Source organism: Halichoeres trimaculatus, unplaced genomic scaffold, assembly GCF_033239565.1.
Source record: "Halichoeres trimaculatus isolate MK-OKI-2021-1 unplaced genomic scaffold, fHalTri1.1 fHalTri1_scaffold_16, whole genome shotgun sequence".
Lineage (NCBI taxonomy): Eukaryota > Metazoa > Chordata > Actinopteri > Labriformes > Labridae > Halichoeres > Halichoeres trimaculatus.
The window spans coordinates 27609460-27631788 of NW_027437194.1; the positions used below are offsets into that span (position 1 = coordinate 27609460).

The 22329-nt window shown below is 37.4% G+C and overlaps 1 protein-coding gene across 1 annotated transcript; it reads right to left on the reverse strand.

Moving 5' to 3' along the window:
• Positions 1–18: 18 nt before the first annotated feature.
• On the reverse strand, positions 19–18792 carry scarb2c (scavenger receptor class B, member 2c). The gene is made up of 12 exons (XM_074690586.1): positions 18561–18792; positions 17799–17956; positions 16514–16658; positions 16032–16223; positions 15828–15919; positions 12994–13113; positions 12307–12485; positions 12052–12170; positions 6561–6634; positions 2744–2795; positions 1922–2074; positions 19–1585 (listed from the first exon to the last, which is right to left on the reverse strand). Exons 1-12 carry the CDS (start codon positions 18681–18683, stop codon positions 1547–1549), a joined length of 1446 nt encoding a protein of 481 aa, XP_074546687.1. The 5' UTR covers positions 18684–18792; the 3' UTR covers positions 19–1546.
• Between the last annotated feature and the right edge of the window lie 3537 nt (positions 18793–22329).

Below are 22329 nucleotides of genomic sequence, written 5' to 3' on the forward strand. Positions count from 1 at the left end.
CGTTCAGAGAATGTGAGGCAGGTTTATTTGAGTTGTTGCAAATGACAAGACAGTGTAAAATGTTAAAAATATGACAAGTTATAGTGTAAACTGATAATACCATGAAGGAATACTAGTGTAAACAATTTTCTCTTTTACTTATAAAAAATGACTAACACCTGTCAGTTATGTGAGAAACTGATGATACAACTTGAAGAAAATGTTGCATGCTGAAGCTGTATTGAACATTGGTATTTTTCAAAGACATTAGTATTTAAAAAATGACGTTTCAGACCTTCATAATTTATCCAACTAAATATGAACAAACTTTAGTGGTTTACACAACACATGGAGGTTATGCAGTAAATGTTTTTATCAGTAGTTGGTGAGCATTAGGCTCTCTATAAACTGATTTCAGCAGAGGATCAGTGAAATTCAAAGTCACTCATCGTAAAATTTTGGGGAAAGGAAGTTTTACACCACACCACCATTAGAAAAGAAAATCCTTCATTTATACTGATTTAGTTGAAGTAATACCAGATGGACCTCAGTCCTGTTACCCAGCCCTTTCAGATTTTCTTACACTGCTGTCTCTTTAAGGCTCTCTGCTCTTGAAACCCCCTTGCCTCTGATTGGCCAGCCGTTTTGAGGCTTGTTAGGGGCAGAGATATGGCCAGACCTTGTTGTTTGAGGCCCGTCTTGTAACATACCATGAACTAGTTAGGATATGTTTAAGTGATGACTTCATCACTTCAGCAAGTCTCATGAAGATCTTGAAAAGATCTTATTCTGAGCAGTTCACAGACAAAATCAGGGATTTCTAAACAAATGAATCTGTTTAGAATAAAGGAGAGCAGAATGCCCTCTTTTCAACAAAAGTACTCAAAAAATCTAATGTTGATGTAAAAAAAAAAAAAAAACTCAGAAAAATAATGAAGACTCTAAGGGTCACGCCTCCTTTTACAAACAAATGCTGACAACACATACAATAAAAAAAACAATAATACACCAAGCAAATACACACACTGTGTGAAGCAGCAATCTCACACAAAAATTGGGCATTGGTAAAATATTTCAACTCCTGAAAGAGATTTGATTAGAAAAATAGGGCTTCATCTTAAAAACAAATGAATTTAAAGATCAGTTTCATAAAACCATTTGATAGAGGACCAGGCTCACTGCAGAACCTGGAAGTCCTTTCTCTTACACAGGGGTCGAGATATGTTATTGTTCCAGAGACTACACTTTTCTGTGTGAGCCCGGTGGTTTGTTCCTGTTTTTGTGTATTGTACATGTTGTCCTTTATGTACTTGAACAGAAATTGCTATTTGCTCGTCTGTTTGTTTTTTGACTCCTGCTTCTCCTTACATGCGGTTTTTCACAATGTTGCATATAAGAAAAAACAATAAATATATTGTTTCAAAATAAAATGAAACTGTAGTTATTAAAAGCGTATAATGGAAGCAGTTACTTGGTTGAAGTAAAAATAGTGGATTCACTGAAAGCTTGAAATGATGGATGATACTGCAGACGTGATGAACCTCTTCCCTTCACCATCTGTTCAGTGCTACGATGACAGAAGGGGCTGCCGCTCGGCTTCAGTGCTCTAAAAATAAAACCACACATAACAATGTTATCATAAGACACTGCAATCCTCAGTGTTCATTAACACATGTACAGGTTTACAACGACCTTAATTTTAATGTTTATATTCTCAAAAACTGTTACTTCAGTTCGTTCAACTTACACAAATCTTTTTTTGCATTTCAGTTGTTTAATGTCATTATACTGAAAACCAAATTTAAAAAATCAACTCCTGTTTAGATTAAATCCACACAAGAATCTCAAATTAATTAAAAATGAAGATATATAATAGTTATTCCTCTGGAAAAATAAATACACAAATAAATAAAAAACAGTAATCTGTGTTTCAAACTCTCACCTCTGGGATTTTCTGCCTACACATCAGGAACATGAAGATCAGTCCCAGAATCACGCCGACACCAACCAGCATGAACGGGATGTTGTCCACGACGTTCTGCTGGGTAACAACCGTCTTCAGTTTCAGAGATGATGTGTCATCAATGACCACGCTCTAGAAAGGAGAAAGGTAAGAGGGATAAGATTAATCGATAACACAAATCCACAAATGACGCAATAAAACATCTTAATCTGTAAACAAAGACAAAGAAAATCCATTTTCTGATTTTTTAATGGTGTGGGTGATGATATTAAGCTTTAAAGAGGGGGTATTGTGCTTTTTTTGGTACCCCTGTAGTAGCTTCAAATGATTTACAGTTAAAAAAAAAAAGTTTTCCTTTTAGAAAATGTTTATTTAAGCCTCTATAGCAACTGTCCCTTTAAGACTCCCTGCTCCACAAACCCCCTTTCCTCTGATTGGCCAGAATCTCCATGAATCAATTAGGTTATACTTAAGTGATGACTTTATCATTTCAGAAAGCCCTGTGAAAAACGTTTTGATCGGTTTACAGACAGATTCAGGGATTTCTTCAACATGTCAAGATTTGAAAGTCTGCACATTTAGTCTAAACAGTTGTTACTTTATATTCATGTTAACAACATGGGGCAGCAGAATACCCCCTCTTTAATGGATCCATGGAGCGTGAGCAACTTGTCTGATCACAAATGTGTCTGTTTGAAAAGATTTAGATGCTGATGGGGTGTTTGTGATCTGTGCAGGTGTAAGAGTGCAGTGTGCTCTGAATGACGAATCGGAGTGTGTGTGTGTTGTGTGTGTTTGTACCTCATTAAGATAAAGCACTGGAAACACCACTGTCCTCACGTTTCCTGTTTGACTGAGAGAAAAAAATATCACAATGTTATTCAATCTTCTTGACAAGTTCCTAGACAGAAATGGACAGACGTTTATGGTTAAAAACGATAATATTCTTATTGTTTTTAGGGCTGTATATGTAGCATATGAGTATCTACAAAAGGCTGTAAAAAAGTTTGTAAATGTAAGAATCACTTGTTTTGTTCACAGTTTTTGTTGTACAGCTCTACAATTTCATTTTGCAGACACTTTTGTCCAAAGGAATGTACAAAACAAGCAAGAATTTAGAATTTTGACTGTTTCTAAAAGATGAAACTCTTTCAATAGTAAATAGAGAAAACTGCCCTGAAGATTTTTCTTTAATCCCCTCTTTCCTGCACGCTTGTTTTGGGGCTCAAAGATTTTTGAATGCTGTTTTTTCTCTGGGACCTTTAATTCTCATAAGTGGTTGGATTAAAACGTTGTTAAGCTGGGGTTTGGTCACTGCATCACAGACACAGCTGGTTTCTGTGGTCATTATTGCAGACCCAAAACTAACAGGCACTCTGTTTTCAATGAAACAATCAGGGAGTGTACCTGCTGATTACAACCTGTCATAGTAATTTTTGACACTGCTTCTATTTTTGATAAAGCACTGTCAAAATAATGGCGTTTTGTACAAATGACTGTATATATATTTGTGCTGCTGTTTATTTATTATTGGCAGTTTCTAATCTTTCTGTGACACATGGACTGACTGCTAACTTCCTCAAAGAGAGGTCAAAAGTGTTAGAGCTCCCCCTGGAGAATGGCCACAGTATAGGTTATAAAGCTAAAGTCCTCCACAGTTCAAGCTCAAACAAAGAGGAAAATTCAAAACACTAACTTAATATTTTTTCCTGAAATGTGGAACAGTTCTTATTTTATATGTAAACATTTAGTCAACCACATGATTAAACATTGACACAATCACCAGCTGACCTCAGAATTACTACTAAGTTAAACATGTTATTCATATTATCAATGTGAGCCTGAGATCAGGTAAATTCTGTTTCCTCCAGCCACATGCCACTAGCTTTAGCTCCAGCTGATGACGACAACTTCCTGTTTGTAAATAAGCAGCAACCTTCAGTCTAAAAATATGAAGCCTATGTAGAAGCGTAAAAAACTGAAATTCAATAAGTGTCCACTTGAAGCTGGCTGTAATTTTTCTATCAGCTGTCTTTTGCCCATTTAAAGCCCGCTTTCACCTCATCATCACTCCAACAAAGCTAGGTTGACTTAGCATTACCAATATGGCTTCTGCAGAGATGTGCTTTAAAGCTCTGTATTAGAAACAGATGGGTGACTTCATGGACACCATAGTCGTTGAGACCGCTCCTCTCCACAATCGTTTTAAACAACAGCTGTGTTAGAGGGCTGTGTCGGACCAAAGGGACTTAACATAAACCATGAAGTCTTTAAATTTGTAGCAGTGCTCTCTGTGTCTCATTGTGCTGACTCTGATGAGTTCATGCTTCGTGTAAACAGACGCTTCACGATGACCTAGGTGAGCCATGCATGCATCTTAAGTCTGGTTCATATTGGGGTGGTGTGACCACAGGCTATACTCTTTAGCTGGGAAATGGCTTAGGCAACTGTGCTTGAGTACAGCACAGTTCAAATGGCCAGTGTGAGCGCTGTCACTGCTAACTAACCTGCAGGGAGACCTGAATACAGTTGCTGCTAGCTCTGCTAACATAGTCAGTCATAGTCTAGTTGGAGATTATGAAAATCCTTAAGTCTTATCATGCTGATTATAGGGCAACTGCATATTTTGGAAAGGAGTTTGAATACGTTATTTCAAGATGTCAAGGTGAAAAAAAGAGGGTCATTGACAACTCTGTTAAGAAATGAAGCCCTGAAGCCTTTTTTTACTCTATCAGCAGAGTACAGAAGAAAGGACGAGAGTAAAACAAAACAAAAATCCCCAAACCTCAATAAGAATGAATTTCTGCGATCTGGAAACAGTTCAGAAGACAATTCAAAATTTCCACTATCGCTCTATAAATGCCCATTTGTGATAATAATTTATTCTTTCCTTCAACAACTGATTAAACTTTTTCTTTCTGGAAAAACAAAGGCCTGGTTCATTTTAAACAATTATATATTTGATGCTCTGAGAGCTAAATATAACCTTCCTAATCCGCAACTTTGTTCAACATAATTTTCCTCTTTCCCAATCTGCCACCTGACACACTCATTGACTCAATTCTGTCCTACCCCTCAGGTCATAGGTTTATTTCAACTGTGATGAAATGAATTTCTTCAGCCTCACCATCTTTAATGGTCAGGAATACCTGGGAAGAAGAGCTTGGTGTTACCTTTTCCAGCGACTGGTGGCTGAAAGCCCTGGAAAGGGTCAACACTACTACCCCTTGTGCTAGTCTGACACTAATACACTTCAAGGTTTTACACAGGACGCATCTTTCCAAAGTCAAATTAAGCAAATTATTCAACACTAGTGTAACATGTGATAGATGCTCTATTTCTCCTGCCAATCACTCACACATATTTTTCTTCTGTCCTAAGCTAAATTTATTCTGCCCCACCTTCTATGAAGTCTTATCAAAGGTCCTTAATCGACTGGTGGCTCCCAGCCCTCTAATCTCTATTTTTGGTGTTCCTGACAATTTTGGTTGTATCTCCCCCAGAGAGGGGATGGTTATAGCTTTTGCTTCTCTTGTGGTCCATAGGCGAATTTTACTTCATTGGAAGGACCAAAAACCACCATCTCCTTATTCTTGACTGAGGGACCTCATGTCTTTTCTTTACTTGGAAAAAATGAAATACAGCATTAGAGGTTGCTCTGACAATTTCAATAAGATATGGGGTCCTTTTATGTCCTTTGTTGACTCTCTTAGGTCTTTGGATGACTAATGTGCTGTTTGACAATCACATTGAGCAAATCTTATTTCTGTGCTCAGCTGTCTTGTACATTTTTTATTTTAAATTTTTATTTATTATTTTTTAATTTATTTATTATTTTTTAAGTGTGATTTATTATAAGAATTATCAGTTATTTTCATTGTTATTTTACTTAGTATTTGCAATGTCTTTATTTTATTCTAATTATTTTGTATTATTTTTGTTATTTTGATATCTTGGTGGGAGTGGGGTTAACATGTTGGTTGTTCAGGGGGGACAAAAAAAAGGGTATTGTGTACATTGTAACGGAAGTGTGCTATGTTGATAACCCTAATAAAAGAAATATATATCAAAAAAAGAATGAATTTCTGCTTCATGTCCATGTCCAGTCTACTGACTGTGCCAACCTAAGGGATCTTTGCTGTGAATATGAGAATGAAAGTATGATCTGCTGGTGAGAATTTGCTCCCGTGCCCTGCTGCAGTATGTCAGTGCTTACTGCAGCAGAAACGTAGCTTCACTTTCTGAGAATGGGAGAACATGGAGGTATGCTGTCCATATTTATATACAGTTATTATACTGAACCTAATTCTAAACTGAATCAAGCTTTCGTTGTAGGTTTTAAATGTTAGAACATGTGTTGTTCTGCATCATGTTTATGGCCTAAGCCAAAGGTTGTACCACTCTTTGTTCCTTCAGATGCCAAGTACACTCATATGAGGCGGGGCAGGTCTGTCCAAAAGTCCATTAATAATGATGATGATGGCACAAGAGTGTCACCCTATCACACTGGCAGCACTTCCTGGTCGGAGGTAGTTGTAGGATTACGACAGCTTCATCAGAGCTCTGCAGGGTTATGGTGAAGTGGTGAAGAGAGTAATGAAAGCAACAACCTGATTACCTGAAGCTGGCTAACTTCTCTACGTGGACGTTGACCTGGAGTCGCTTTGCTGCTTGCAGGACCACTCCTGTCAGCTGAGAACAGAGATTGATATTAGAGACACATGGTTTCAGAAAAAACTTACGCTCCTTTCACTCCGGATGTTCAAACACCACAGCACATTCTGCAAAAAGAGCAAAAAATATCCAAATCTTGTGAATTCTGCAGACATTCTAGTGCTTGCAAACATTTTTCCTGCACATTTATGAACTGTAAGCAGATTGAAATAAAATCAGCCTACTGTCTTTCAGCTGACTTAGTTTTTTGTTTGTCCAACAATTTGGACGTACAAGACACCACAATTAGATATTTATGGCAGAAGCTGGAGTTTGACCCCGATGATAATCTAACCATTATCTCATGCAGTGGCAGGGTTAAGGTGAGGGTATGAGATAGAGAAAACTTACAGGAGCTTGTCGTAGTGAAAGTTTATGAGGCACGGTTATATATACAGATGGATGAGTATATAAATAAACTTCCTACAATACCTTAGCACCTTTATTATCTTGCAAGCCGTTTCATTTTTCTGCTTCAAGCCTGAGCAGCAGCTAAGAGGATCCTAACAATGTGCACGGAGCTCAAACAATAGTCTACAAGCAAATGAAAAGACATAAATAAAGTCTTCATGCTAAGGAATCAGTGCAAGTAAAGGCACAAGCACTGCTACAAGCTCTAAATTAAGACCTGGGCTTGTTTTCTTTCTCTGTGTGTATTCTGAGTTGGTTTTGAAAGACATTACATGCTTTAAAAGGGGGTTAAATAAAGTTAACAATCAGCTCATTGTTTGCATCTTTCTCCTTTAATAATAAACTATAGCTTTGACATGTTTGTTTTTAGCAAAAATATCTTGTTTTATTTTTTTTTCAGCTAATAAGATGCAAAAGAAGACAAAATATAAAATACTGCTGCAGATGTATATGAAAAATAAACTCTCTAAATTCTAACTTTTCCTCACAGAATTAAACCTGCATGAATCCAAATATCCAGCGACACCCTTTGCTCCTGAAGGGTTTTTTTTTTCACCTCTGCTTCATCCTATCATTGATTTACAACTTTCTGTAACACGTTATAACAGGATAACACCTGATAAGAGCTTATCTTTGGTGACAGCTCCGTTCCATGTACCTCTGAATTAATTTTTAACTTGAAACAATAAGGTTGTCTGCTTCCTGTCTGCTTGGGCTGAGGTTGAAAAGCTGAAACTGTACGCCATCTAGTGGTGAACATGAGTCAGTAAAATGACATGGAGATAAAAAAAAATGTTTACCAAGTATGGATTTTTGAAGTTAAAGGGCATATTGTAGGTTAATTTTTTTCTAGATTAACACTTAACATTGTATGATTATGGCAGCAGAATAAGTCAATCATTGATTTTATTCATTCAACAAAAAAAGCACGTATTTAGAGGAAGAAGTGGCTGTTTTTTACAGAAGCGTATTGCATTCACTTTAAGAAAAAAAAACAACTCAGGTTTTTCAGAGTAATTTATTCTTCGGTTTGTTTTTTGTGGTAATTAATTTTGTTTTTCTGATTAATATTTTTTTATTAGTTTGTTTTTTGTTTTAATTTTTTCTGTTTTTAGGAGTAATTTTTTTTTCCTGAAGTATCGAGCTTCTTCGAAATCCCGTGAGAACTTCCAACCTGCAGACAACTCCCGTGGATGTGTGGTGGCTCCTGTGTCCCGCACAGATAAGAGATCCTGTTCGGCACATGCCTCATCCTTAACTTTCTACCCGCTTTCCAGTGTAGAAGCAATGCATTTTTTAATGCCACATCTTCGTCTATTCCTTAAGTATTACATTGAACAATAGGCTTATATAAAATATAAGGATAAAGTTGAAAACATAACAAGGGTATCATACCCTGTGTGTGGCTAATACCTTACTTTTATTGACCCGGTACAGACCGGTACAAAATTAAGGATAAGCCATATAGCCTATGTGCGGGATACAGGAGCCACCACACATCCACGGGAGTGTCTGCAGGTTCTCGCGGGATTTCGAAGTAGCTCGATACTTCATGAAAAAAAATTACTCCTAAAAACAGGAGGAAAAAATTACCACGAAAAACAGAAAAAATTTTAACAAAAAACAAATCAATAAAAAAATATTTATCAGAAAAACTAAATTAATAACCACAAAAAACAAACCAATAAAAACAGAAAAAATTATAACAAAAAACAAACCAATAAAAAAATATGTATCAGAAAAACTAAATTAATTACCACAAAAAATTACTCATAAAAACAGAAAAAATTATAACAAAAAAACAAACCAATAAAAAAATATTAATCAGGAAAACAAAATTAATTACCACAAAAAACAAACCGAAGAATAAATTACTCTGAAAAACCTGAGTTTTTTTTTCTTCAAGTGAATGCAATACGCTTCCGTAGTTTTTAGTATAACTGTTTAAAAACGCTCATTTTACACCATTGCTTCATTTGTCGTAACAAAAGGGGCTCACATTCCTCTACTCCACTTTGAGCAAATGTGAATAACAGGTTGTCATGAGTGAGGTTGGGCATTTCAGGTGGTGTTTATTGTGTTTCTGCCAAATTATCATTTAATTTGACCTTTCTTAAAGATGATTAAAATGTGTTTGGGTGGATGGATGCAGAAGTATTAGCTTAACAGGGCATCCAGTCCACTTTTTCGGACTCTGTGAGTTAGCTTTTGTGCTTGGATTCGTTTTGTGCAGCTGACTATATGTGGCTTTATTTCTGCATCGGTCACACAAAACGCAGTCATCCTTGGTGCCTGTTTCTCCACAGGAAAATTGATATGATGAAGTCTATTTTATAAAGTCTATGGATGGAGTTTAGGATGGGACACTGGAGCCGGGTGAGACTGACACGGCTACTGTCCCGTCAGATAACTGCAGCTTCACCAGCAGCCTCAAGCTCGGCTCCCAATGATAAACGTGAACAGGGATTGTCAGAGATGCAGCCCGAGATTCAACCTGACAGAAACGTAAGCTGAGCACTGTAGCGAAGTCTTGGTTTTCTGGCTCTAGATCAGTGGATAGACCTCTGATAGGCCTCTCTGTATTTCTCTAAGGGGATTTATCATGACGGCTCAAAGCGGATTGCTAAGTGATCAGCTCTTACATGTAATACTTATTTTTGAAGTCAGTGTCTGATTTCAAACTTTAAATGTTGATGTGAACACAGCATTAGGCTACATATGACTAGCTAACAGCGCTCACTCACTGGGACACCTGCTCTGGTTCTCCTCTGGTTCTCCTCACACAACAACTCCTCTGCTCTCCTACCGCCATTATTCCTCCTAATCCTGCCCTGTTCCTGCTCTCCATCTTTCCTAACAGGCTCATAATTATAACCCTGAGGACCATCATATGGCTAGGAAAACAGATTTTCTTCCTCTTCATTGACAGGAGTGACAGTTTGATCCATGTTTATTAATGTTAAACAGAGGCAGAAGCAGAGGGACCCCCCTGTGACGTCATGTTCAAATGCTGGTTTTTAATGCGAAAGTACAAAAACTCGTACTAAAACGTCTCCAGGAGACCCTGTGGTTTATTAATTTAGGAATTTATTTCAGGATATTGTTTTTAAGTTATTTTCCTATCAATTTCTTAACAGTTGTCTTCAACCTGCAATATGCTCTTTAAGTGGGAAAAACTCTGAGTCCATATTTCAGTTTTCTGAAAAAAACATCTTGACATGTTACTTTAAAACTTTTACTACTTTAAAAGTTTTCTAAAACTTTTTAATTTCAAAGACTGGAAGCACCTAATTTTACCTAGGGTCTATTAAACTTTTTAAACCTTTTTTTTATTTTAATTCAACAATTAATACAATATTAATATTAATAATTTCTCTTTTTTGTTTACCACTGTAACAATATGTTTACAACTTTTGTAAGCGCATTAAAAAAGTTTGATTAAAAAAAACAATTAAAAAAAATTAAAATAATAAAACCCAGACAGACAGCTATAACTTAACTGTATTCTAACATTGTGGTTTTTTAAGTCTGTTTTTCCTTTCTCTTAAGGATAGGATGATGGAGCAGAAGGAAACTGGAAACAGAATGTGGGGAATGATCTGAAGTTTTTGGACAGCTTCTTTGTGTGAGGTGTTTAAAGCCGCTTTTCCACCAAGCAGTCCGGGTCGGTTCAGTACGGTTTGGGACGGTTTGGTACAGTTAAGCCTGATCCCGTTTGTGTTTCCACAGCAAACTGTACCCTCTCGTGGAGGCGGCGTGTAAGCCACATGCTGAAAGCCGCAGCTGTTAAACAATAGCGCAACGCCGTAGCAGTTTACCGCGCTATTAAATCCAACAAAGAAGAAAACGCGACACAGTAAACAAAGAGCACAGATGGAAGACATGTAGCATTTCGTCCTCTCTGTGATTTCGTCCTCTCTGTTACAAAGTGCAATCAAGCTTAGTTTCAGAGAAGTCTGTGTGCCACCAGGAGAAATGCAGCCGCTGTCGGGGTGAGTGATGATTCTTTTGACCAATCAACAGACTGCAGTGTGTTGCTCCACCTTCCGAGAGTGGATCGGTTCAGTCTGGCACCCATATGAAAGAGCCCCAAAAAAGTAGGTCGGCTCGTCTCAGTTTTTAGGGATCTGCCCTGGGATGAGTCAGTGGAAACGCCGCAAAAAGCGCGCCGTACCGAGGCAAACAGAACCAGTCTGCTTGGTGGAAACGTGGCTTAAGTCTGGAGTAGAGCTGCACGATTATCGCAATCGCAATCGCAATGTCAGCACATGCAATTACATAATTGCAAAAGAGGTGGGATTGTAAAATTATCTTTTTAAAATGTAAAAAAATGAGCGTGTTTGTGTGAGTGATGTGTGTGTGTGTGTGTGTGTGTGTGTGTGTGTGACTGAGTAAGAGAGCGAGCATGAGATGACTAATCAGTCACTGTTTCAACTTGTCATGTGACTACCTGCCCCCCTGGTACGGCAGTTTAATCAGACAAGATGGAGCACAAAGAAGTAAGTGAGGCGCTCAAGGCAAAAAGAAACTCTACCTCTGTTATTTGGTGTTATTTTGGTTACCGGTTGTATGACACAGCAAAAAGATGTAATTTTCAAAACATGCAAAGCAAAAGTGGCATAAATGTGCTATTTTGAATACAAACAAAACAGTACTGTTGTGCTGTACATTGTTGTTTGTATACAGTAAGTTTGGATATTTTGAGAATTATTACACAACTAAAATCCTCAGTAAACCATCTCTGCTTTTTTCTTGATTTTTCTCCATGATAACCAAGCAAGTCTGTAGACTTATGACACAACTTTTTTTATTGAATCGCAAGTACAGTCGCAATCGCAATATTGTCCACCTAATCGCCAATCGCACCTTTTCCCCAAATCGTGCTGCACTAGTCAGGAGCTAAACCAGCATTTCAGTGTAAAACTTGACTTTAGACAAAAACATGCAAAAAGGAGAGCTTTAGGACGTAAATCGAAAATTCTTACCGGGTTGATGTCAATTACAGTCTCATGCAGCTCCTTCCTGGGCCTCATTCCAAAAACATCCTCCACAAATTTCTCATCTGCCAGATAGAAGTGTGGTGACGACATTATGATGGGAGCTCCTGAAAACAAAAAACGATTTTGTTAGAAATAATAAATAATCAAAAAATCAGCAGCACAGATTCACAAAAGATCATGAGACTACATTCATGATAAAAAAAAATGTCTTGAGCTCCATGACACAGTTTAGCTTCCCACCCTGTTTGCACACGCTGACATTCAGGACTCCAGAGCCCAGGCAGTTCCCAGCAGGGACACAGTAACCCGCGTTGGCTGGGTTCACAGTCAGATTGGCAAAGACCTCACTGGGTGGACTGAAGCGATACCCTGGGATCCCTTTCACTGACACGTCCTTCTCGAAAACAGCGTAGATAGACCTGAGGAACAGGGGTAAAGCCAGTTTTTAACAAAGCAAACAGTTCTTTTCTGATGCAGACTCATCTGGTTCTGCCCTTTGAGTTACATAAACCTTACATTATCAGTTAAAGCCTTTTATATCTGATCTTATTTCATTCAAGTTTCTAGACAAGAGGTGCTTTCTTCCCCGAAATCCATTTCTCTTTTTTTCTGTCAAGCATCAAAACACAAAGTGCTTTCCTCATACTGAATGTGTAAAATCATTGTTTGCATCTTTCACTAGCTGCATCTGTTGCACTCATAGCTCTGATTTATGAACAGGGAGCTGATGCTATCTGTTCAAAGCAGTGCCACAAAGTTTTTAAACTGATACGTCATAAAGAAACTTCTGTATAAAAAAAAAAGAAGATTGCTTTGAACTTCAGATCTAAATGTACATAAAACGATGTGCATATCATCTCTGGTACATGCTCAGTGATGTGTGAACAGCCTCAGTTGTGTGTGTGTTCCTCTTTGCAGTGCGCTGACCTGCAGAGGTCAGAGGAGAACATGTAGAGCGTCTCATCCTTCGTGACGACCGGATGGAAAGATGCTCCGTTGGTTCCGTTGATCATGTTGCACTCGTCAGTTGTCCACCAGTTCAGCGAGCTGCATCCAAACACAAACAAATCATCATTACTACTGTCTTCAAGCATTTAAAATGACCAAAAATCAGCTGTTTTACTATAAACTTGTTGTCTTTTACTATTTAACTTTTACTACTGACGGAGCAACGGGTTTTCTTAACTGAATAAATGTCATTTGCATGTGAACCCAAAAGTAATTTGTTCAGTCTAAGCTAGCCACCTCAAGGCCAAGGCTTCATGTTTAACTGACAGTTATCTCAGTGAATGTGACGTCTTCTGATTAGTCCTTTAATAGAGAAGTAAGAAAAGGAACAAACCCAGAACTGTTAATCTGTGTCATAGTTCACTGACAAACACAACAGAAGACTGTAAAACAATGAGGATGAAAAGACACAAAGATAAAGAAAAAAAGATTAACTTAAACTTCTTCTTTTGACACAGTCTTCAAACAATTTTGGCTGTTGTGGTAAAAACAAAAAACATCACTGAGAGTTTAAGGTTTTCATCTAGAATGAAACTCTACTTGAATGATGACGTCACTTTGTGGCCTCCAGCAGCATAAAGCAAGAAGACAATCTGTTTCTACAAACTGTAAATCTAAACAAATGTCACCCCGGCCATCAGGTCTTGGGAAAGAAAACATTTTGCAAATTTACAATAAGCGGTCTCCATTCTGATGGTTGTAAAGACAATAGTGGAAGTAAGAGACTGAAGTGGATTCAAGAGTTTTGAGAGGAAATTTTAGTTGATGAATCAGGCACAATACATACATCAATGACATCTGAGGTTAATACAATACAACTGGATTATGAGAACATACATTGCCCCTTTGACTCTGAATAAGACTGACCTTAATGTCCCTGAACTTAGTTTAACTGCAGGGCATATCCAGACATCTCATACCCCAGCTGAAGAAAATTTATAGAGATTAAAAAATTTAAGAGATCAGTGGTGAGTTTTGTTTCTCAGGTCACTTCGGCCTTGACTGTTTTTAACCCGAAAATGTACCTGTGAGGTTTGTTTCCAGAAAACTGTGACAAAGACAAAAAAAAAAGTAAACTGACTTGCCCCTCCCTTGGTCATTGGTTGGAAGAACAGCATATGTGCCTCTTTAAAAGCTTACCCATGCTATTTGATAAAGTCTGAGAGACATTTCAAAATTTAATCAGAAATATTGAGTACTGAAATCATGATGCAAATGTCATTGTCTTTTTATTCTGTGAGTGTGGTGGAATTTTCATATTGCTTTATGACTTTCCTTAGTCAATTCTCTAAATTGCCTCTATATGTGTCACAATAATACCTGTATTTACCTTAAAGTCATCTGTACACAGAGACAGTGTGTTTCCTAGTTGGGTTGGATCTGATTCACACGTTTCTGTCTCCTTGAACACTGTTTCTCACATTGAGTTCCCAAGCTGAGCTGAACCCATTGGCTCATAGATAGACCTAGCAATCCCAATCTCAAGAATGATAAATACTGAGCACATGGACTGGTCTGTTAGAATTGACTCTGCATTACACTGGACACCCATGTGTACTGTCTGTCATTTTCTCCTCAATCGAGCTATATAAACTATTTCAACTTAAGCCATCTGAGTCTCCTGAGTCTCTTTCATCAAGTGTCAAGATTCCTGAAATTTTCTCAACAGTGTAACACAATAGTAATAATAGTCATTTTTACTTTATTTTAGTTCATGTATAAGTGTATGTCAGTGTATAAATGTTCTGAAAATGTTTGAATAAATGTACTCTGACAGTTTAAACACAACTTTTATCTATTCTTAATTCATTCAAGGCAAACAAATCTCTACAATGTTTTCTTTTCTGATTGGTTTGTTTAGTATATTTGACATTCTGCCCCTTTGGGTCTGGGTGGGAATAAGTGTTTCATATTTGTTTTTATATGTTTACACATAAACTGTTCAGCATAAAAATCAATAAACATATGTTTACAAAAAAAGCTTCAATTATTCTGCTCAAATGGAGCCTGGGGACAATTTTCTAGGAATGTCCCGATATTACATTTTCACTTCCGATATGATGCCCATACTGCAGCATTGAGTACTGGCCGATACCGATATTAATCCGATACGATATCAGCTTTAAACATGCATACTTTTATTACTTATTTTGTAGTATGTTTGTCATGTTAGAAAGGCTTGATTAAGTGATATTATTCAAACAAAGAACAGTAGTCAGCAACAGTAGGTATGAGGAAAAACTGACCCATTTGTTATTAATTATTGATACTGATACTTGTTTTTTTGCTGATATCGGACCGATATCCGATATCAATATCGGACTGGGACACCTCAACAATTTTCTATAGAGAAATCTAAGTATGCATGCAAAGGGTGGAATAAGGGATTAAAAATAGAGATCTCACAACAGAACAAATTCAAAAACCTACAATGTACAGTGATGAAGCATGGGTAATAAAATCACAGCTTTGACTAAATAATAATGGATATTTTCACACTAACTGTGATTGATTGTGTTTATCTTTATTGTGAGTTTTTAAGGCAGGAACAATACACTGGAAACTGCGTCTTGTAATTGTGTTGTGTTGATTAAAGAGACAAATCAACATTGATGACATTTCTGTCTGGTGCTGATAGAGTCATTGTGTAATCCTGCTCTAATCTATCTGAATCTCAAGTAATCAGCAATTGTCTGATAAACTTCCCTCTCTTTCACTGTTGTTGTGTCTCTGAAGTGAACAGAGATGATTACCTGTCACCCTTCCATGTGTCCACTCTCGCAAAGTCCTTGTAGTTTCCCTGGCCGGTGAAAAACACATAGCTGCCATCGTTGGAAGCGTTAGTCTGTGAGAAGAAAACAAGCAGACTTTAAAAACTCTACAATGAACTTATGAAACTTTCGTTATATCACTTAATGCCACAAAATGTAAAATAAAGTTAACAGCTTCAACTGCACCTTATAAAAAAGTCCAAACACGTCGTCCAGATCAGGCTCAAAATTTCTGAGGGCTTTGAGCAGACTGTCTTCATACCCCCACAGCAGCTCTCCCACTGTGTGCGTGGTGAACAGACCTGTGCCCGTGGACCTCATGTAGGAGGCGATCAGATTGGCTACGATAAAATCATCTTTGAATTTGTCCATCACCGACTACAAGGAGTGGAAAAAATGATTGTTATCAAGACAACACGTAATATGATCAACTAAATCCCAAGAGAGTCAAAAAAAAGATTTCACACCAAAATGAATCATGTACTGTACGTCTTAAGGCAAAATATCTAAAGGATAAACCACAAAGTTTCACCAGAGTTTGACAAAGTAAATTCATCAATTTGCAAATGAAATTATAGCAAGCTGTGCTATAAATTCTGGATTATTACAAATCTGATTTCTTTAAACATGTACACATCAGCTGTAAATCCTGTATTTCTGTGGCTCACCACTGCAGGGATGTTGACAGTCCTGATGAGCTCGCTCTCAGGACCTCGGGACATGTTTCGTTGAAATATGTACGTCTTTGGGTTGACTGCTCCGACCTTAGTGCCATTACTGTCAAAGTTCACCTGCTCCATGGGCCGGTACTCCCTGAGGAAGATAAAAGTAAATCCAGAGCTAAAAAAACATGCTTTATCTGCAGCGTACAGCACAGAGAAATGCTGTAATTTACAAATTATGAAGTTATAAAAATGATGCCCGTCTATTTATTCTGATTTACCACGATGAAAAACAAAAAGGCTTCTCCTATTTCTAATTTTGCTTCTTGATTCAAGTTAGTGTGACTTTGAAACTCATAAGTAAGCATTTTTGCAGTTGTTGAGCAATGTTGCGGCTCATGTGATGCATTCACTGAACATCTGAAACTTTCTCCAAAAAGAACAAAGTCTATCACCCAAACCTACACGAGGTGTGGTAAACTGCTTCAACTTTAAAGAGAAGACATTCATAGCAAGAGTGCAATATTTACCATATCTAGGTTTATAAATAGCAGAAACTCCCAGAAGTGTGTCAGTATAGATCACAGCGCTCTAACTAAGGCAAATAAAAAACTGTGACACAGCTGTCCTTTTACACAGAGAAATGCTTTGGGAAACAGGGAAGAACCAATATAGACATCTCAGTGATGTAATTCTTGTTTTTCAGTGAAACAAACTATTGTGCAAAGCTTCAAGTTTCAGCACTGAGATAAGGGCGATTAAATGGCCCCAAGCAAACCAAATACTGGAGCACAATCATCCCTCAATGGAAAAAATAAATCCCAAATAAAACTTTGCAAAAAGACCTTAAGTCTCATTTCGATATGATAACGACCTGAACTGACCCTGTGGGACTTCGCTGCTGTTACTTTTTAAATCTCACACTCAGAAAAGTTAGCATCTTTATTCTGGGCAGGAATTTGACCCCAAACTTGAAAACTGAAGTTTTGTTCGAAGAGGTCTCATGAAGTCTTATGGACTTCTGTATGACTGTGCATGTTTTCATTCATTTCTTTAATTACCTGTGGCTCTCACTATTCTTTCTGTGTTTTACTGGATCTGATCATCTGCTCCCAGGCACTTTTCTGCCTTGAGGGCTGGTTGGGCTTGTTCCACCTGAACATGGGACTTGTAAATGCTGTGAGACAACAAGTTCAACCACCCAAAAAGTAGTTGTGGATCTGTATGTATATGTGGTTCTGTTTTAAGCTCTCCCACCACATTCTCACCTTTGTTTCTGTTCTGCTCTCACCTGTATGTATATGGCCCGACCTCTACCACAGCAGGCCGATCACCATCCAGCACCTCCATGGGATTGGTCACATTGAAAAAGTAAAACTGCATGTAAATAGGGGCTGGTGGATTCTCCCAGGCCTTGAATGCCTCAGTGCCATTCTTCAAAACTACTTCCTAAAGGGGACAAAGAGCAGTGGGTTACCTTGTTCTGCACAGTAAAGAAAAAAAAGGCATGACTTCAGACGAAATAATCTGCTGCTGACTTGGCTTTCCTCCCATCATATGACAAAAGCCACTGCTGCATAATGAAATCACCATGTGGGTTTGCAATGTATAAGTGCCTTTATTTAACCCGTATACGGTCAGGTGAGGATAATAAATGTGAAAAATATAGAGACTATTGCTCGTATAAAATTTTAAAATAAATATCTGTTGTCACAATTAAAACAGACAAAAGGATATTCAGTGTAGAGTTGAAACACCACACCCTGAATGCCCGACATGTTTTTAGACTCATAGTTGTATTACAAGGTACTAGCAGAAGCTGCCAGCTTGTGTTTTACTTAATTTTTACATGATACACTTTCAAATGGGAGGCATAAATTAATCGCATTTAACCCATAATTGAGCAAAACTGACGCATTCAAAACGGCACAGTTTGTCTCTGCTTCCTCGGTTAAAGGCAGCCAGCATAACCTATATCTAAAATGAATAAAGCAACTTCATTTTTATAAAGCTAGTCTGGCGTTGTCACACAACATTGGTGTCATACGCTTACCTTTTCAACCACCGACTCTAAAAAGTGAGGAAACACGCTGGAGAGGACCAAAGAAATTCCCAGGATCAAAAACAGTAAAGAAAAAAGTCCGGTGATGTATACACAACATGATTTCAGTGGCATGATGACACAGCAGGCTGTAATTTAGCACAGACGGCTATCTCCGTCAATGACATTAGCCACAGTGCGTGTTTGTTTTGATGGCCGAGGAACTTGCTCGATGAAGCAAAGAGTCACATCCGGCATAAGACAATTCTCCCTCACCACTTCCGCTTTCTACGACTGAGGGCGGCTTCCCGGGGCACCGAACCGAGCCGAAAACTTAACAGTACTTCACTTATATTCTTCAAAATGTTAAGAAATTTGTATTGTAAAATATTAAGACAAGACTTTAGATTCAATCGTGAGTAAGACGAAATCATGTTGTTTTCCACGACACGTCGTTGTCGCTGAGTAAATAGCTATCTTGTACTCAGTTGCTCTTTGGCTGTAATCACATGTCCGTGACGTCGTTATGAAACCGCAGTCGTTTGTTTGCGGACTTTTGTTTTGATTTTGGCTTAAATAGGTCATTTTGTTTATCTTATCACCAATCGTATATACTCTTGTTTGAAAATCATCGGAGAATATAGTCGGTTACCGCCCCAACTCAGACTTCCAGTGCAAGAACTATTTTTCTTTTCTCAATCTTGTTTATCTATTTCGATTTATTTCTATATGTATAATTTGCAGGTATTGTAATAATAATTGTTGTTATACCTGTTAATAATACTCCTACTCATTTTATCCCTGAATAATAATTAGTTTCAATTTATAGGGTGGGTATTTCTTTATCCTTATTATTGTACCAGAGATTTTGTTTGTGTGATCACATCTATGTTTGTGCACATGGATGTGATCACATATGTGTACAAATGTGCATAAATGTGCTTTGTTTAAAGTTGTTTAAATCGGTAAAATCAATGTTGGATAAAAATTTGCACATGATTCTAATAAAAGGATAGGCTAAGAACAAACATGAAGAAGTTGTTTACATGGTATTCAGGAGACGATCTCTTTGCTTGCACAAGCAGTGTTTAAACAGCTTTATCTGTGTCCCCTCTCTTGATGTGTATTCAGAATAATTTAAAATTAAGTCCAAACCTTGATTTTGATTTAGATACAATGTTTACATGACCTATTTGAAAAGGGCTTGAGCTCAGGTTATCTGGGTGTAAACAAACCCAGAGGTTTCAGAGAACAATTGCATTCATGAAAAGAAGTTAAAAAGTTCACTTTTTCACCTCTGCTGCACTTTGACATAGATTAAAGGTTGTATTATCAAACAAAATCAATGAGCCACTGTTATCATTTTGTGAAATCTGATTCATGGAAATCTGATGAAAGATATTAAGAGATTTCTTCTCAACCGATTTCCTTAAACCAATCACTCTGGTTATTTAAAGGATAGCTTTGTTCTTACATGTAGGGTACATGGATGTATGTCTCTGAAGTAAGATATTGAGCTGAGTTAAGTTATGTAAGCAAGTAAATAAAACATTGGGCAAGTAAAATCAAGTATTTTGTAGTGTCGGGACTTGTATGTGGAGGCAAATTCTGTTTTAGTTTTCCAAATATAAGTGCTCGTAAAAATTGTTGATCCACAATGATACAATGTCCTTTTTTTAATAATTGGTAATTAAGTTTTATTTCTATCTTAGATTCTCAGATTTTATGTGAACTGAAGAATTAAAATTAATTAACATTGTTTTGAAAGATTTGTATTGTCCTTTGAACCTTTGCTAGGTGTAGTCCTTGGTAATTTTAAGGTTTCTACTATGTCCAAACCCACATGCTTTCTGTTGACTTATTTGCTTTGTTTAGTTTGTTTTTATGTGTGTGTAAATTTAAATACAATTCCCGAATAAATGACATGTAATAATGGAGCTTGTCCACTAGATGTCCCTGTGTTGACTTTTTGAAGACTACATACCCTTGCCCACATTCTTTCCTAGCCTTTAAACTGGAGCCATAACCTGCTTTGGGTCAATACTTCAAAGGATATTGTCCACATATTGGTGCTACAAACATACCTATGAGTGAGTATCTCTGTCATAGTCTTTTCAATCTCTCACTTTTCTGTTTTCCTGTTTGTTGACATAGAAATAACTAAATGTCTAAAATAAATAATGAACATTTAAGTGATTGATTTTGGTCCATTACAAAGAAACAGGTAGCTCATCATACTCTGATTTACTTCATATTAACATCTCACCTCAACAATGCAGACACGTTCATACCTGCACTAATGAATTTTATTGCCAGGCTGTTGCATCATGAGCCTCCTCAACTTAACGTATCTCACTGGCAGAGTTCTCAACCTGCACAGTGATTTAGAAAACATACAAAGCCTGTTTTGCATTTTGAAATCTGGAAAGACTTGATTAGATAAGATTTGCATTTTCAAGGATGTGCAGTTTATCTCTTTTGGGGACCAAAGTTTCAACAGTTTTGCCTTTTGTTTTATTTACATATTTATGATTAGAACTTCTCACACCTCCTTCAGTATTATGGTAGTAGCCAGTAAATTTGTAGCTTACTAATTAGCTGGGCTACCTTAACAAAGAATATATACTGATTTGTGGGTTTTTAACAAAAAATAGGTGTGAAATACGAGACGGTCAGGCCCATGTTGGAGGTCCCTCTTCATCTGTGGTTTCTGAACTTTTTTTTAACATGGGCCACATTTGATTTTGTAAGAATGACCAACATATTTATTAAATAAGAAAGTAACACAAATTTGTGTTTATTAATTATTTCTTTGATTGATTTCTGGAAAAAAAACACTTAATGAACATACTTGTGCCATTATTACAGACTTAGGAAATCAAACCTAACCTGTCCCTCAGGTGTCTCTTGATACCAGATTATAAGTGGTCAGTTTTCTGCTGTGTTGTGTTCATGTGAACATCAGCAAACTCTGCTTCTATATGAGAAAAATGTTCTCCATTAGGGGGCGATATGGGCAAAATATGTCAGGATGTTTCAATGGCAGGATCAGGCTCTGGATTTAATCAGAATTGTTTTAAGACTATTTTGACCTGCAAATAATGTTGTTAGCTCCAAAATATTTTTATTTTGCAGCCTGAATAATTTTAAAGCACAATTTCTTGCCTTCTCTGCACCATTTCAAGTTTTAAATCCACTCTTATTTCCTCTAATTCTCACTTACTGTCATTGTAAATGATGCACATTTTCACATCATGATAAACACATTCATTTAAACACATCAGCTGTAACACTTCTTGAGTTTCTGCAGAATGTACAGAGCTTTAAACAAGTATATGCACAGTCAAAGTGTGCTTTAGCTAGATGTTACTAGAACTTGACAGAAAGTGTAAATGTACACATAATTTAGAACATGATTCAATTTCAGTGCCACGAGTAATACACTGTAAGATGATAGATAGGGGCCGTATGAAAAAGGACTGGTCTGGGGGCCACAACTGGCCCCCAGACCTGCCTTTGGACAAGCCTGCTCTACATGGAAATAGGGCAGCCTGTCATATGGGGGGTGGGGCTCAGGGGACCGGTCAATAACCATTCAACAGATAAGAAATCAATGTAAAGGCTGTAAGAGCGTGATAGGGATTTTCTTCTACTCTAACACATTACAAAAGAACTATGAAAGCGTGGTTTTCTGTGGAATGCCCCTTTAACCAGAACATGAATGGGGGAACAATGAAGAACAGAAGAGGGCTCGCTCACCGCGGTCACGAGAGCACTTGGG

Coding starts and splice junctions, on each gene's coding strand:
- scarb2c (XM_074690586.1), bottom strand. CDS start 18,683: ATGCCACTGAAATCATGTTGTGTATACATCACCGGACTTTTTTCTTTA. Junction 16,659..17,798: donor GTCGGGCCATATACATACAG/GTGAGAGCAGAA, acceptor TATCTTCCTCAG/GGAGTACCGGCCCATGGAGC. Junction 6,635..12,051: donor CTGTAATTGACATCAACCCG/GTAAGAATTTTC, acceptor CTCTGTTCTCAG/CTGACAGGAGTGGTCCTGCA.